At 35.4% G+C, this 18,740-nt stretch overlaps 1 protein-coding gene across 2 annotated transcripts in view; it reads right to left on the reverse strand.

Annotated features, from left to right (window-relative positions):
- Window positions 1–456: 456 nt before the first annotated feature.
- Window positions 457–18,740, reverse strand: part of YIPF7 (Yip1 domain family member 7) — a 46,323-nt gene continuing 28,039 nt past the window's right edge. The window contains exons 3-6 of one of the 2 annotated variants that reach the window (XM_049630447.1): window positions 16,234–16,392; window positions 8,549–8,696; window positions 4,024–4,205; window positions 457–890 (exon numbers count right to left, since the gene is read on the reverse strand). In XM_049630447.1, coding sequence (XP_049486404.1) covers window positions 728–890; window positions 4,024–4,205; window positions 8,549–8,696; window positions 16,234–16,392 — 652 coding nt within the window. In that variant the 3' untranslated portion in view covers window positions 457–727. Of the gene's footprint in view, window positions 891–4,023; window positions 4,206–8,548; window positions 8,697–14,467; window positions 16,393–18,740 lie in introns of those variants that run through there. The other variant, XM_049630446.1, reaches the window with a different exon arrangement.

Below are 18,740 nucleotides of genomic sequence, written 5' to 3' on the forward strand. Positions count from 1 at the left end.
AGAACTGTGGAGCCATTTAGGATATAGAAATATAATTAAAGTGAGACAAGTGGGATTTCCTCTCATCACATTTATATACTTAGAGAGCAAATGGTAAGGTTACTGAGGACACATGAAAGAAAGAAATTATGATATAATTTCATGGCATCTAAACCAAGAAAGAAGGAGGTGAGGGCTTGAAAAGTGGTGAATTAGTGGATTGTTCAAATGGGACCAAAAAACAATTGTTACAGTAAATGAATTGAAAAACAGGAGGTTCTTTGAGTTCTCAGGTAAATAAAACCCTATATAACCCTCCCCTGCAATTCTCCAAAGGTACTGGACAGTATGACCTTCACCATGTGAACATAGCTTGAATTGTCGTGAATGTTTCTCAAAAGGCTCACCATTGATTTGCTTTGTGCAGTCATTAAATGATTTTATGTACATAAAATTTCTTAAAAATAGATCCGTTGAGAAAGGCAGGGTCCATCCATAACAACAATATCCCCTTTTATTTTAAAGTATTTTAAAATGTTTTAATGTATCAACGCAAAAAGCAAAAACATCATTCAAACCAAACAAGTTATTAGAGCACCATCCTTAAGTGCTGTTTTGTCACTTTGCTTATTATTCTCTCAATAGTAATAAAGCAGAAATCACATCACCAAATATGAATGCTAACACATTTCCAGGATAATGTGAACAGGAAACAAATAGAATCTTGAAACATCATCTCAAATACTACTCAGAAAACCGTGAGGAGGGCAAAAAGTCCATAAAGTAAGGCACAAGGGTAGGCAATGAGAAGCTGCTGTCCTTCCATGTTCAAGGCTGAAATGAAGATTTTGGAAGCTGAGAGACTACACCAGCCAATGATGACCAGTGCCAACACAGTTCCAAAGGTGCCCCTATAGCAAAGACAAAAGAGATGATTACCTTATGTCAAGAGGAAAAAGAGATTATTGAATCAGAGCTGCTTCTGAAATGTCCTTGGTACAATATTTATAACTACTTTCTCCACTTGTAAAATGAGGGTGAGGAACTGTATGAACTCAAAGGCCTTGCCCACCTTGAAAATCTGTGAGTCAAATTCCCCGTCGGAGGTAAACATTTTGTGTTTTGGTAAAGCTTAAACTAATAGAAATACAAAAATTCACCTGCAGTCACTCTCATCTGTCAACATTCAAATCCGAGTTCCTGAAAACCTTTTATATAAATTATGTTTAGGGTATTCTTTTATAATTACAGATTCCTTTTCCCACACTTTCTTCCCAAATTTATTCCCAGTGTGAGCAGAAAGACAACTGGATTTGCACTCCAGTAGGGTGCCCGGTCACCGCTCCCGGGCCCACTTCTCAGGTTCCTATCTGAGACAGCAAAGCCTGACATAATTCAAGGAGAGAACACATATATGTATGTGGCCTCCCACCTCTTCTCTGAAGATTCTTTTTGTAGGTGTATTGTGGGTCTTTTAGAATATTGGAATGGATTTGTTCAAGTTGGTATCTTCAAAAATAACTGTGGAGGCAATTGGCTCTTTAGGAAGAAATGGGCAAATAAGGCTAAGTCTAGCCACCTTGGGGATAAAAGAGGAGGTGTGGATAGTAAAGAGTGAATTTCTTTCCATATGTGCAAAACAGAATGCGTTATTTAGAAAAATAAGCTATAAGAGCTAGGAAAGATCAGGAGATCTCTAGTCCCCAGCTTTAGATGAGTGAAGTGACACGAGGAAAATTGCATGTAAAATGGGCATTAGGTCAAGATCTCCTAATTCCTACTGGCACATAGCTCCTTTCACCATCGAACTGCAGTCTCACTCAATCCTGGTATTCTGAAGTTGAGAATTTTGTTTACTATTTGTAAGAAAGACAAAAATACTTACGTTTCAAAACTGAACCAAAGAAAAATAAGTGAAAACTACAATGTAGCTTATAATGCCTTAGATTATAAATAAACCAAAAGCATTTAAAATGCTCTCGAATGAATATTATATCCCTTGGTTTAATTAATATCTATTAGGAATAATTTATAGGTTGATCTAATATACAGGTTTATGAACAAAAGTATAAAATTATATATATGATTGATTTGAGTGATATAGTAATATACCCAAAAGGGAAAATTCAGTTTAATAGTCCTCGGGGTCAGAGAGTTTACTCTCCTTTAATATAATTTAAAAGATTTCTAAATCGTCCTTTATAATTCAGAATGAAAATCTAATGAAAAAAGGTCCAGACTTCTGATGATTCTCAAAATCCAAATATTTCAGTTTTATTTTCTTCCCCTAATAATCTGGAGTCAGATGCCCCAAACCTCAACTTTGCTGGAAATAATGTTTTAAACTTAAATTTTTTAAATGGTATATCATCATAGCATTCTTTGGTAAAAGCATTAAACAGAACAGAAGTTGTAGGACTAAACTCTGCATTAACTTGTCAACTGTCTAAACCAAACAACTTAATAAATGGGAAAGCTTGCTAAAGAACATGATATACAAAAAGTGGCATTTTTCCATGGATAAAACTCAGTAAGTATACCTGTAACTCACACTGTATTTACACATTCAAGGTGTCCATTTTCTGTTACATTTCTTTCTTTAATGTTGAATACTTGCTGATAAACTGTTTGCTCTAAGCTATTCTCAAGAATGACACTTTAAAAATTAAACCATATTGGAGAGGCTGGGTGGCTCAGTTGGTTAAGCATCCAACTTCGGCTCAGGTCATGCACGGTTCATGGGTTCAAGCTCCACATCAGGCTCTGCACTGATAGCGTGGAGCCTGGAGCCTGCTTTGGATTCTGTGTCTCCCTCTCTCTCTGCCACTCCCCCACTCACACTCTGTCTCTCTCTGTCTCTCTCTGTCTCTCAAAAATAAATCAGCATTAAAAATATATATATTTTTAATGAGACCATATTGAGGCGCCTGGTTGACTCAGTCAGTTGAGCATCTGACTTCAGCTCAGGTCATAATCATGCGGTTCCTGAGTTCGGGCTCTGTGCTGACAGTTCAGAGCCTGGAGCCTCCTTCAGATTCTGTGTCTTCCTCTCTCTTGCCCCTCCCCTGCTTGCACCCCATCTCTCTCTCTCTCTCTCTCAAAAACAAACATTGACAAAAATTAAAAATAAAACCATATTAAAACAAAGAAACATTTCCAACTCAGTCATTCTCAATAATGTTCTGAAAAAAAAAAAAACTATATGAGATACCTAAACAAAATTATTAAATGCTCTCCTAAAATGCCTACCTTTGGCATTGGTAAATTCTTCATGTAATATACTATCCAATATAGTGTTAATAACCTAAAATGTGCATCATCCAAGAAAAAAATGCAAATTGTGCCTCCTTTGGATATGGAAGAATGAGCACTGATGGCAAACATTTATTGGGTTCAGGGCATGTAGGGGACAAAGGACTATGTAATTACTTGCTCTCCCCAACCAGTGGTAGTGATGTGCTATCCCCTGGGAAAGTGCCCAAAAGAAAAATACCTACTGGATCCTCATTAATAGTTTTGAATTGCAAATACTATCTGCCCAGGAAGTAAAAAAAGAAAAAATCTATTGGCTGAACATATATGCTATAAAGTTCTCTAGCATAAATATCCTCATCAGGGTTCCTGGGAATTTTCCACTGCAAGGAGCTCAGCTGAGAAAGAACAGTTGCTTCCTCCCTAGAAGGCAGAGTGCTTGGGAACTGAAGCAATTTGTCAGTGTTCACCAGGCACTCACTCTTCCAAAATCAAACAAGTGAATTTCCTGCAGTTGTTAGAGCACCCCGGACAATAGTTCATATTGAAGAATGTGACAACTTACAAAGTGCCAGTTTCAAAGATAACTTGGTTGAATTTATTATTTAAATCATCCAAATAGGAAGTGCCTGAGCCCAAACTGACCTACTTTCCTGGGTCTGTCTGTAGCCATTAATAGTTTCCTCCATTGCACTACCAAAAAGATCCGAAAGAGGTTAACTGTTCCACTGGTGTGGCAAGCTTCACAGATGACTGTGCACGTGGGGGCAGTCAGCACACACAGGCACTTACTGCAGTGAAAAGAAGATAGCGCAGCTGGACAGGATGACCATGGGGAGCAGGCAGTAACCCAGTACACTTGCCACGCAGCCGTAAGACGTCCCTGAAGAGCTCATCAAGTTCAGTAAGGTGTGAATCCCTAGGCAACCTATGGCACTCATGCCATACACATAACCAAACTGAACTTTTCCTGCCTGAAAGGATGGGAAGAAAACCATTAGAACACACAAGGAACATCTGGTGGAAATTGGAATATCAGCAAAGCAGAGAGCATTTTAGAATCAGTCAGTTCAACACTGTTCCATGTCATCGGAGACTGGGAGTTCCAGAAGAAAACGGTGGCTGTCATAAGAATTCAGGTCCTGAAAACAAACATCCCTGACTATACTTGGGGAGGCATAAGCATGCCACAGAGAAGATGAAAAATTCCTAGTTGTTTTTTTAAATCATAGATCACCTATTAGAAGTACCAGACATAAGTAAGAATATATTTTCTCCCCCTATTTGTTGAATAATTAAATGAATGAATAAATTAATGAAAAATCCAATTTAGTCCTGAAGATTTTACAAGGCAAATTATTAATGTCAGCTAATATCTATAGGATTTACTATGTTAGGACCTATTCTAAGCATATCATGTCTAGTAGCTTATTTAATTCTTACAACAACTTTATGAGATAGGTACCATATTACACTCATTTTACACATGAGGAAACTAAGATGTACCAAAGTAATGTAACTTGCCCAAAGTAAAATGATGTTAAGTGGTACAAGTTGGCTTTGAACCTAGGAAGTCTGGCTCTGAAAGTAGATCCTGGACATCTATAGGAGCTCTAACAAGTCTTAAAATAATGGGACTTGCTTAACCGTATTTAACCTAGCATATCCCAAACTTATTTGACCACAGAATCCTTTGTTTTCATAAGGCCTATTACCAGTTTAACTGACCATACTTCATGAGAAGCTGGTTTGTTAAACCAACTGACAATGAATCATAAATTACGTACTGTTAAAGAAAGTCAGTAGTGTTCAGGATACAACACTGATTTTTCTGAGGACTCATAAAAACAGCCATCTCCCACAAGGCACTATGGACTGGGGGCAGAAATATTCCCATTAAACTCACCCAGGGAAAGTCACAGTCTCCTACTGATTCAACAGGGGATATTTTAATGTTGGCTACCTGAGGATGCCAAAACTCCAGGAAAGAAACACATTTAATTTTTATATTTACATTAAGCTGGTTAGAAATTCTAGATAAATATTAAATAGACTGACTCTGGTTTTCGTGGGAATTATGCAAAACAATGAAGGATCTGGTAAGTTCAGAGAGTGAGCTTTTTAGATGTCATGTTTTCTTCTCCACGGCTGTTATCTATAAAGTCTTTATGTCTTACAGAGTAAAAAGGTATTTACTTCATAATTAATTAGTGGACAGTGTTATGACCATATTAATGTTCAAAACTATCTAGCGATTTTGAGTTCTTCTTCCTCAGCACAGTTGGGGAGATTGGTCACTACCAAGTAAGTCCTTTCACAAAATGTCCCTGGGGCTATGTTTGCAGAATTCTCTCTTGCATTAGCTGTAATAAGTTCTTACTGAGGACCTTTTGTGTTTTCGGCTCTTTTGTGAAATAATGCTAATAATGCTAGCAGACATGTTTAAAGAACCCCATCAGTTATGCATTGCTCTATTGGGTGATTTTGCTTCACTTGGAAAATAGTGACAATTTCAAATCACTTTCATGTATTAGAGAAAGATTCTACTTAATATTTTGATTGGATTAGATAGCTCTGAGGTAGGGAAAGTTGTAATGGTGAAAGGCAACTTCCCCACATCCAAAGAACAAGAGGTATACCTTCCTGACCCCAAGAAGTTTTATAAATGGTGGGGGGGGGGGTGGTGAATAGAAGGTGGATAAAACTAATCGATAGTAAAATTGCCCCTTTGGATATCAATTGCTGACTTCTCTCTTCATCTCTTTTCCTGTTAGTTTATATAATTTAAGCTGTAATTCCATTTGGCAGGGGCCACTGTCATTTTTTAGATTTGTTTCAAACTCTAAAAAGGGCTTGTAACTGAAATGGAAAATAAATGTTCCCTTTATTTTTAACCTCAAAACTTTTCAGGTCCTCCTTTTCCACCCTCATTACTATATCTTGATTTGAAATACTTTTCTTCTGATTATGCTTTTACATTGGTCATGCATGTTCCTTTTCTAGATCATACTCTTAGACCTACCAGAAAAATTAAATGTAGCCATAGATGAGCCACTCATCTTCCTTGTTTGGGGGGTGAAAATAGTTTTGAGAGGAAGAATAAGTAAAACTAAGTTTATAATAACTATTTGAAGCTGTCTTTTTTGGTTTGCCTCCTTCTACATGAAGAAAGTCCACAAAAGATACTGTGTCATGCCTTAGGTCCACATACATTATAAAAGTGATAAGTATGTGACCATGAATGAACAAGTGGAATATTGCTTTGGATTTAGTTTTGCTTTCTCTAGTACAATGCATATACCAGCCCACAAAATTCTCCTTTACATTTTAACACAAAATATCCAGGGCAGGGTTAGCTTAGCCTCAAATGGATTCTGAGTGAAATCTGACTTCATTAATATACACTTGGGTAATTTTTTGTTGTTGTTGGTCATTATGGTTCTACATGTATCAGAACCAGTTCTGAAGTAAACACATCTAATGGTAAAATTAAAATGATAATGTCTGCCTAAAAGTTTCAGAAATATGCATTTTCACATATTCTCCCGAAATTTTAGAACTGAATGGAACCTTAAGAAATATTTTATAAACCTTTTTCACCTTCAAAATGAAGAAAGGAAGGCCTAGAAATAGGGAACAAAAGGTTCAAGATCATACCTAGAGGCTAAGTTAGGGGTAGATCCAATTTTCTCACTTCCAGTTGAGTTCTTTGCCTATATTGCTCTGTACTTAAAACAAAACAAAACAAAAAAGAGGATATTTAAATAATTCTAATTAATATTATGCACCCCAAAAAGATCTTAATGGAATTAATGCTTTCCTTTGAGGGATGGTAACGGTAATATTTTCTACAGGAAAACAAACAGCTGTTATATTATAAATCACTTGAAAAAGAAAATATGGGTTAATATATTAAATGGATTGTTTCTGACTGTTTGATTAATTGATGTAGTCTTACCTAGCGTAGCTAAGATTATCAAATTGCTGTGACAAAGATGGAAGGGAAGTTGGAGACTTAATTAAAACTCTAGCTGATCTAGTGTTTGATTTCCAGAGTACTTGAGTACTTTCAGCTGCTGTAGTTCAAAGGAAGAAATAAGATGCTATCAGTAAATACTAGCATATTGGATAAATATGATGTGACCACATCGTCATGTGTCATTCTAGAAATCTAGAAACTAGATTTCTATCAGTATTTTGATTGGTATAAAGTCAATTAATAAATAAAAAGTAAAAATTTATTTAGTTGCAAATATATTTTACATCTACTTTTGAGAACTGTGGCTACAGTGAGGAAAACCAATTATGGAAAGTGGATAGCTGTAAGAGGGAGAAGTGGACTAAATCGTTATTTTAAGGACTTTCCCCAGAATCTTTAATTTCCTGTATTCTTTCTCCTGCCAAGTTTATCTCTTTGCTCCTTAATGAAACTATATTTTTCAGACTGGCATGACTATCTTTTTCATCCTTTTTTTAACTTATGGTCATTACCTTCTTTGTTTAAAATCATAGGCCTTTTCTCATTTTCTCTTTTTCTTCCCTTTGTTTTAAATGAAACATTTTTCTAAATTATCAGCTAGAATGGCTTCTAAACTTAATTTAGGTGGAAATACGTTTTTCTTTACTTCTCTGGTGACTCAATTTCATCACTCCCAGATTTAAAGAATGAAAGCCGATACATAAGACAAATGGTAAAGTCAGGGGAGAAAAATGCCTTCATAAAAAGCAGAAAACCAAAATAATAAAGAAATATACAGATTGAATAAACAAATTATTGGTTATCATTGCAAGTTAATATATCCATAATAACCTAACCCGAAACAAGGAGACTCATCTCATACCTCACAGACTATTTGAAATCTAGAGATACACCCCAGCGAAGAAAATTATGAGCAAAGAGAAGGGATCTCTGTGGTGTCACAACAGAAATGTCACAGAAAACAAGAAATAAAATTTGGGCCTGTATTTCCCAAATCCATGTGTTCCTTCAACGTTTTCAGATTGGCAATCTTAGTAACAAGAAAGTCATAAAGGATCTCTTGCTTTGTTGAAAGTTTGCTCAATGATTTGAGTTTTGAAATTCTGCTTACATTTATATGTTATCTGTTGTAATATTTGAGGGTAGTTTTACTTTGTCACTATGATTCAATTAACTACATCTCTCTCACCAAAAAAAAAAAAAAAAAAAAGTAGTGATGAATTAAACAATTTGCACTTTAAAAAGTAACACATTTTCTTCTGTATTAACAAAGACTTCTTCAAAAACAACATTTGGAAGGGCACACATTAAAATCTGGTGCTTGCTGCTGTCTATTACCAGAAGCAAGGTGGCTCCCAGAGTGACACAAAACAGGATGGGCCCAGTGAGGTCCGTTTCATTCATAATGCTGCCATCTGCTGGCTTCAGTGGGTTTAACACGGTCAAAGTTTTTTGCCATATGTGATTAAAATTAATTCCAAGTTCTGCAAAAAGAAAAAAAAAGAGGTACTATAACATTTTATAAATATGAATAATATTATTTAATTAAATTTAACATATCTGGTTAATTTACTTAGCACTTTAATCTGATCGTTGTATTTTCAAAATCTAAAGTTCTATGTCATATATAGTAATTCAAAAACAAAAATAACAAAAAAAAGATTTTTTTGTTCCCAATGAGTTAAAAGATATATTTTAGATAAATAATTACATCACAGAAAAAATTTCCCTGCCTTATGCACTAAATATAAGCTTAAAGTCTGAAAATTGCGAAACAGATGTTCTACAGTAAAAAAAAATAAAATGGTAGCTAACAGACCAAAGGTCCTATTCTATTGCCTATTTACATATTTCCTTTTTCCCTATTTTCCCTTGATAATACTTCTGAAATCATATCATGCTTATACCAAACATGGTATAATTTTTCAATTAGCAGCATTATCTAAACTAAAGATAATTAGCCCAGATCTGGGATTTTACTTCCACCCCGCCTAATGAGAAGAGTAATTCTACGCTAACGGCCTAAAACTCCACAGAGGAGAAAGTGGAATGACTCCTTCTTGCACCCATATTTTAATACGGTCAGTGCTATTGTGGTTGAGTTTATGTACTCACAGATTAAATTCTTGAGACAAGTTAACCTTTCCCTTTTATGAGTGGTGGTGGTAGAATAAAATATCCAAAATCTGTGGGGCTCAGTGTCCATAAGTCCAAACTCATTTAGAAATATCTATTTTTCCCCAATACGTTGTTTTCAAGTAATTCTGACTGCCACGTCACAGACCCTTCTGCTAGATCCTGATTCTCTTACATCATTTTTACTTAAAAAACAAACAAACAAACAAACAAATAATAAATCCACCCAGCCATTCGACATTCACTGAATACAGAAATAAATATTTACACCACATTAGTTTCTTTTCTCATCACCTCTATAAACTTTAAGATGTATCCTGAGTAGAAAAAAACAAAACATTAAAAAAGGAGAACATGACTTTACTATTTAAGAACCAAAAATCAAGCTGGTTACCCTGCTTGTATCATTATAAATTTAAATAAGAGTAAGGCAGAGACCCAGAAAAACTAGAAATAAAATACAGTAAAGAACATGCATTTCAACTAAAAAGAGTTAAATGTGTTGTTGTTTTTTTTTTATTGAATGCTTTCACTGAATTTTGCTGTGAGCTGTACAAGATATGTACGCATTGGTCTCTCAGACATGTAATGAAGCTAGTACTATTATTTTATTCCTATTTTGTGCATCAGGTAGCTGAGGTTTTGAAATATTAAGTAATTTGTCCAAAGCCACAGAGCTAGTAACAGAAATCTAGGTTTTAACACTGAAGAATCTGACTCAAGACCCCATGCTTTCCTCCCTAAAACAAGCAATCTAATTAAAAACTTGGCAGAGGATCTGAATAGACATTTTTCCTAAGAGGACATGCATGCAAATGGCCAACAGGTACATGACAAGGTGCTCACTATCACTAACCACCAGGGAAATTCAAATTAAAGCCACAAAAAGGTATCACCTAACACCTATTATCTATTTGATAATAGAATGCTATTACCAGAAAGATTAGAAATAACAAGTGTTTGTGAGGATGTGGGGAAAAGGGAACCCTTCTGCATTGTAGGTGGGAATGTAGATTCATGCAGCCACTGTGGAAAACAGTATGGAGGTTCCTCAAAAATTAAAAAAAAAAAAGAAAAGAAAATAGGGCTCTGGCGTTTCCACTGCTCCCACTGTGGCTGCTCACCAGGCCAGGCTGGCCACAGGTCTACCTACAACTGGAGGGCACGGGCTCCTGGAGACAGTGGCTACAGCAAGGAGCCCAGTGAATACATCCCCAGGGCAGCAATGCATGGCAGAGAGAGGCTATGACCTGAACACTGAACCTGGCCAGTTTAAACAAAGAAAAAAGAAAAAAGAAAAAAGAACAAAAAAAAAAAAAAAAAAAAAAAAAGAACTACTATTTGATCCAGCAATCCCACTTCTGGATATATATCCAAAGGCAATGGTAATAGTATCTCAAAGAGATCTACGCTCCCATGATCAATGCAACATTTTTCACAATACCCAAGATATGGACACAATCTAAGTGTGTGTCAATGGATGAATGGATAGATCTATCATACATATGATCATACGTGATACATACATACAACGGAATATTCATTTATGAGAAAGAAGGAAACCCTGCCATTTGCAACAACATAGATGGGCCTTGAGGGCATTATGACAAAGACAAATACTGTACAGAATCACTTATATGTGGATTCTAAAATCAAGGAGAAAAGAAGTCAAATGCATAGAAACAGAGTAGAAAAGTGGTTTCTAGGGGCTGAGGGTGGGAAAAATAGGAAGAGACTGGTATAAAGGCAAGTGCACATGCCTGCCCACACACACATACCACATACAAAACAAACAAACAAAAAACAAAAGCAAAAAAAAAAAAACTTTATTTTTAATAATATAGCTATATTTCTCAATGTGCATCCCATTTCATAATAGCTGTATTTTTTTTAAATTAAGCTCAATTCTCCCATATGAAGGATTCTCTCCCTAAATCATCTGTACATGGCATTCAACTTCCCTTCCTAGGATTTAGTAACTGTCTTTGATCACATATAGGGCATAGTTCAACTTCTTTTACAGCAGCACATAACACCTAACATCTTGCATATCTGACATTCTATACACAGAATACCAGATGGACTTTTAATGACTTCCATGACATAAGAGGGGTCTTGCTCTAACAGGGACCTAGACATTTTCAAAAGGTTGGCCAGACTTTGGTCTACACTGGGATAGTAAGGATATTTTTTCACTCATTTGACAGGTTGACAGTTGCTATCCCTAGTTTGAAAAGAATTTGACTGGTTAATGGTGAGTAAATCACGTGCATTTCAACTTCCATGTTGCATCCTTTTTATTATCACACTGTTATTTATATATTTCTTAATGAACATACACTTTGGAGAAGATGAGCTTAAAATGAGGTTAGAATGTCTACTATGATTTTTTAAATTAGCAGATTTTAAAATTTGAGAAATATTATAGTTTAAATTAATTTCATCTAAGCCTTATGTTGTTTTCAAACTATATTTTCAATTAAGACATTTATGTTAGCAATATGTTTTCAGTATTTACAACAAAGTGCCCTTTAATTCAAAATACCTTTTTTTCCTCAAAAAGCATAACAATTATTCCTGAGGAAACTCCGATGAAAAATGCTTTATGAGACATTATTACTGATTTTAGACATTTATTTTATGGCATAATTAACTTCTGCACATGTTGCAACATCGAGTCATTAACCAGTGAATGAACATAAGACCTGCTACATTCTGTCATACCAAAAAAGAGTTTATGTGTTTTCTACCAAAATATAACATTTTGTTTCCCCATAACATTTTGTTTCCAAATTTATTACAATGTATGCAAATGAGATTATAAGTATTTATTAATTGTAGATATCCTAATATACCTTGTTATACAGATAAAAGATGAAGCTGTTGTGAAATTTGAATGTAAAGTTTATTGTTTTGCTGTCATCTAGTGGTAGTAAAGTATATGATATATATGCTATAAAAATGAATTAATATCTTTGTTTTCTATGCAAATTGTGGCACTGGCCTTTCAAATGTAAACATCAGGCTGTGCTACATATATAAGTACCGAATATCACAGTAATTCTTCTGGTTTGACAGACTTGAATTGACTATGATTCTTCGAGATACATTTGTTAACATATTGATTGTACATTATCAAATTGCAAAAGTTATCATTCTTACATAAAACCACCAAATGAGTCTTTTAGATAACAAAGTATTTAAGGAATAAACAAGCACATTTTCAAATAACATATTTTGTGCAAGGGTTGTTAATTATTATAGCTTCATAATGTGATAGGCTGTTTTGGTGTATGCTCAATAAAAACTAGCGAACACCATTTATCACCTTATCCTAGAAACCCTGCCTACAGTGTTTACATATCTTTGAGACAGATGAAGCTGAAAGCTTTCAGTCACCCAGCCTGAGGAACATATTGAATCAGAGTCTAGAAATTTCACAGATTCAAAATGCTGAATTATATTAGGTGCAATCTCTTCTAATACCCTAGCAATTCGGTGGGGATAATCACAAAAAGAAAAAAAAATCTAAGAATTTTCTCTAAGCTGCATAAGGTGGGAGGGGAAATCTAGGGTATTTCCTATTTTAATTTGAGAAGATATAAAGGAAGGATGTATTAGAGTTTAGAATACCACAATAGATACATTTAGACAAGTAGAAAAGATTATTTTCAATGAATGTTACAGGAAAAATTGGTTAATCATTAAAGAAAAAATAAGGCTGAATCCTACTTCACATACAAACATAAAATAATTTTTATTGAATCAAAAATTTAGGTGCAAAACAAAAAAGATCATTAAAAAATTTAAGAATATACAAGAGGATATAAACAGTACTCAGAGCTGGAGAAATACATTATAAACAAAAGAGGAATCAGAAAGAAAATTTACCAAGAAAAATATTGTGGACTTGAAAACATAAATATTAAAATTCCAATATGCTTTAATTTCCTATTAGCAAATTAGATGGCAAACACCATCTAGGAAAAAAAAAATGTTTGCAACACATATTCCAGGCAATCATTAAGTATCCTTAACATACAAATATCCCTAGGGGCACCTGGGTGGCTCAGTAGTTAAGCATCCAACTTTGGTTCAGGTCATGATCTTGCAGTCCGTGAGTTTGAGCCCCGCTTAGGGCTCTGTGCTGACAGCTCAGAGCCTGGAGCCTGCCTTGGATTCTGTGTCTCCCCTGGCACCCCGCCTCTCTCTGCCCCTCCCCCTACTCGTGCTGGGTCTCACTCTGTCTCAAAAGTAAATGTTAAAAAATGTTTTTAAATAATAAAAAAATAAAAATAACAAAAACATGCAAATATCCCTATAAATAAACAAGGAAAGGAAAAATCTTAAGATTCCAATAAGAAATCTGACAACATGAAAAACAGGAAGAACAGTCAATAAACATGGAAAAACATGTCTAACATTTCTAGTAACCAAGAACTACAAAGCACTCCTTTTTGCCCATCAAATTAACTAAGACATCTCATGTTCTATGATGATGGTGTAGTAGGTCATCCTTTTTCTAGATCAGTTTGACAATGTAAGTACCTTTTGATCCAGTAATCCCAGTTACGGAACCAATCCAAGGACAACTCTGTAGAGGTCAAAGTTGTTCACTATGGTGTTCAACAAAGCCTTACTTACTATAATGAGCAACCTTTAGGTGAGTTTACATTATAGTACTTTTATATGACAAAATATTATTAAGCCATTCTAAATCATATTTTGAAGTAATATTCAATGACTTTAAAGAATGCATGTAGAGAAATGTTTTTGATATAAGATAACTTTAAAAAGTACAAAACTTTATGGGGCACCTGGGTGGCTCAGCCAGTTAAGTGTCCGACTTTGGCTCAGGTTATAAACTTGCGGTTTGTGAGTTCAAGCCCTGTGTCAGGCTCTGAACCCTTCCCCACTTGAAGCCCTGTGTCTCGCTCTGCCCTTCCCCACTTGTGCTTTCTCTCTCTCTCTCTCTTAAGAATAAATGAAACATTAAAAAAAAATTAAAATGCATATATGTAAATATTTTACGTATGTATGTATATATTTAAGTATATATGCTTAAAGTGAAATGCTATATTTTTGAATATGTATTTATGAATACTCAAAAATGAAAGTTAGATCATACAATGGCTATAAAGTTTTGTACTTTTTTTAATGTTTATTTATTTTTGAGAGAGAGACAGAATGCAAACCGATGAGGGGCAGACAGAGAGGGAGACACAGAATCCGAAGCAGGCTCCAGGTTCTGAGCTGTCAGCACAGAGCCCAATGCCGGGCTCGAACTCACAAGCCATGAGATCATGACCTCAGCTGAAGTTGGACGCTTTACTGACTGAGCCATCCAGGCGCCCCATACATAAATGCATTTTATACACACACACACACACTCAGAAAAATAGAATAAAGGCTGGAAGAAAATACATCAAATCATTAATAGTAGTTATGTCATAGAGACAAAATTTTAGGTGGTTCTCATAATTTTATTCATATGTTTCTGTATTTTTTAAATTTCTATGTTGAATATAGATAACTTTTATAACAACACAACTGATAGTTTTTTTTTTTTAAAGTAGATATGTTGGTGGAATCAAGGAAAATGTGTAATGAGGATAGCTTATAACTTTCATATGTTGATTACTATTTCAGAGGCAAACTAGAATGAATTGGTTAAACATAACTGATTCCCAAATCTAACTGGCTTCTAAAGAGCCAACAAAACTATTACATAATTTTCTGTGCTTTTCTTTTAAAACTTCTTATTTTAATGTTTAATTTTGAGAGAGAGAGACAGAGGCGAGTGGGGTAGGGGCAGAGAGAGAGAGAGAAACAGAATCTAAAGCAGGCTCCAGGTTCTGAGCTGTCAGCATAGAGCCCAACGCAGGGCCTGAACCCATGAACCATGAGACCATGACCTGAGTGGAAGTCGGATGCCCAACTGACTGAGCCACCTATGCGCCTCTATGCTTTTCTAAGTGGTTTAAATCTTTCACCCTTTTTGAATTTTGAAGACAAAGAGGGAATGCTTTAATGCCAAGTGGTTGGCTGTGTTTATACGAGACAAACACTTATCTTTTGATATAAAATATAAATTTTAATCTATCCCTTTTCACTTGACTACATATAAAGGGGTTAGGGCATAATAGTTAACCTATTAATATTTCCCTGTGGTTAAATTTAAATCTACTTGAGTTTTAGTTTTCTAGCCTCTATACTTCTAGCATATGTTGACTTTCTTCAAGAGCAAAAGCAGCAGATGTAGTGTGGCTGAACCAAAAAAAAAAAAAAAAAAAAAAATCAATGGTTGGAACATCCCTTGAGATCCCTGAGACCTTCAACTGCAAGGGTCCACTGGTTTCCTGCCACCAACAGTGTTACTTACTGGAATCCTATTCCTCCCCACTTAGCCATACCTAGCTGAGATGAGGGGACTCATATGACCCAGGAAAGAAGAAAAATGGGTTGTATCCATGACAGTAAAAGAATATTGAGAAACTACCCCCTTGGCTCCCAGGCATCATAGCAGAAGATACAAGTTAACTGGACTAGAAAGGGTCATTGCTATAACCACTCTGCTAAAAGACATGTTCACTATTGTCTACACATGGTAAGGGAGTCTGCACTCTAACACACTGAAGAAACATTTAATAACAGCAGTAATAGTGTGGCAATAGTACAGATCTACTTCCAGTTCACCTCCCCTCCACACACACACGAGACAAACTTTCAACGGTTTAAGCACCTTTGTTTGGCAGACTCTTGTTTAAACATGGGATAATCACACATAAAACACGGTATACAGCATGCTGACAGTGCACATTATGTGCTGATTATTGCTATTATTCTTCTAGCTGTACACACATTAATAGCATTCCCTTAACTTATCTTCTAGCAAAGGAGGCTCTTCCTCAAAACTGTCAATGTAAGAAGATTGTGAATAATAATCCGGGTTGGATGCTGGCTGAAAAAATTGTCCCTCGTAACCTGATGACATGAGCATCTCTTGTGGGACAAAGGCAGCCTGGAGTTGCTCACTGGCTTGCTGTCTAGAGAAAGGAGAATACTGATTTATATACATATATATACAGAGAGGGTATCATGACAAATCACTGAAGGAAGCTACAATTTTTCTTCTATGAGTTCTCCTAATTTTTATGAGTACTTACCCATGAAAGACAGAACTTGCTTAAAATTTAACTTTAATAAAAACAAATGAAGTAACTGGTCGTGAGAAGGTTCTAGAAGAAAGATCCCCATACCAACTAATATTTATTGATTATGTACAAGTGCTGGACACTTTCCCTCACATTTTCCCACATAATTAATACTCTGTAAGGTAGAAATTGTAACTTTAATCCCATTTTACAGGTAAAGAAATAGAGGTTCATGGAGACTGAAGGACTTGTCCATGGTCACACAGCAGCACTGCTGGTGTTGGACTCCTAAATGAAACTGTCCCAGCATCTCTGCCCATTGATACGATGTTGTTTTTTCACTTTGTTCAGGGGCAATCACCAAACATGACATTTCCTACAAATCTGTGGAAGCAATGGGTAAAATTCACTATTGTAATGGTATAGTCAATTCATATGAAAAAACAAATATATAAACTGACTTTCTAGCTCTGGCCATTGCCAGACAATTACTGCCAACTGAATTATCTTTGAATAACTCACTAAAAGGATTCTATGGCTGGGTTAATGTCCTTCTTTCCAAATGTGCAATTTAGTTTTGTTGAAACATCATGTTTCAATACTTCTTTGACCATGCTTTTGTTTTTTATTTCACCATTTGTATGAGAAAGTTGGAAAACAATGCTCTTAGTACATAACTTACTAGAGCTAGAGAAAAGAAGGAAGGGAAAAAGAGTTATATGAGGTTATTTGATCATTTAAAATTGTTTTTACCTGAAGGAAGGAGGAGACACATAAGGAGCTGTCCTTATTAACATGTTTAAGTTTCTTTCATCAGAGCCCCTTAGGTTAAGCTAAAAATACAGCCCAGGATTCTGAACTTTTCAGCTCCCTGATCTCTTTGTGTTAAAATATTTACAGAATGGATTTTGGTACTTTCCTTCCAACATTAATCTTAATATGAAGTCTAAGAATAACATATTTAACTTTCCTTATACGAGTAAGCCTGACAGAGAAAATAACCTTCTCTGGGGGAAAAAAAAAAAAAAGCTGCCAAAATAAAGATACATGCATTTAATCATTTGTTAACTCAGCTGTAAGCTCCTTAGGGCCAGGACCTCGTGCAATACTTCTCAAATCCCCAACAGCATATGTTGATTACTGTTACTGTTCACTTAGCCATGAGGCATATTCTTAATCTTTTTTTTTTTCTTTTCTCACCAAAATAGATGCACTATCAAAATTACTGGCAAAGGGGTGCCCGGCTGGCTCAGTGGGTTAAGCAGCGACTGATTTTGGCTCAGGTCATTATCTCACGGTTTGTGAGATCCGTGCTGTGTCCACATGGAGCCTGTTTGGGATTCTCTCTCCCTCTCTCTCTGCCCCTCTCCTGCTCACATGTGTGCTCTCTCAAAATAAAGAAACTTTTTTTTAAAGTACTGGTAGAAATGAATTATAATAATCTGAAGGGCATGCTGGTTGATGAAAGCCCCCCTTGATCTATACAGTTTTTAATGTAGAATAAAAGGGGAAAATAGAGTGGACTTAATGGACCAGCATCTAACCAAGATTATTTCACTGACAAACTGTCCTGGCCTCACTAAAACCCATACCCAGGTGTGGTTAACCAGGCTTGAGGAAAGGTAACTTTTACAATCACTCCCTGGAAAGCAATCTCCATGAATGGGGAGAAATTTGGCATAGGTGTCTGGCTACCTTGACCCAATCCCTGCAAAGAGAAAAACATTTTGCCAAAATAGCCAGACACCTAAAAAAAAAAAAGAGCCCATTACCAGCTAAATCCCATCCCCTTTTTTTCCCTCCTTCTCTGCTCCTTCATCCAGAAAATTTCTTCATCAGGAGCTTGGCCTCTGTTGTCCTTGGCATAATACTAAAATTTTCCCACCACTTGTTTAAGAAAGTATAATTTCAAAATATGTCCTACAAAGGAAACCTCAAAACCTTTTATATAACAAAAATTACCATGGTCACCTCCTATCACTGATTTAAAATTCTCTCTTTTTATAACTTTGTACATGTTGACTCTGAGATTTAACCCTACATCTCAATAAAATCTAAGCGATACCAATATAGTTGCATTATTAGTTCACAGTTCTACCCAACAAACTCTGTACATAACCCAATTCTCATGCCCTTTTTCTTAAAATTGCTAATTTATTTAACCATACATCCTTTTTTCTTTTATTATTTTATTTTAATTCCATAGTTAACATAGTGTTATATTAATTTCATGTAACCAT

The sequence above is a fragment of the Panthera uncia genome, chromosome B1, assembly GCF_023721935.1.
Source record: "Panthera uncia isolate 11264 chromosome B1, Puncia_PCG_1.0, whole genome shotgun sequence".
In the NCBI taxonomy this organism is placed as follows: Eukaryota; Metazoa; Chordata; class Mammalia; order Carnivora; family Felidae; genus Panthera; species Panthera uncia.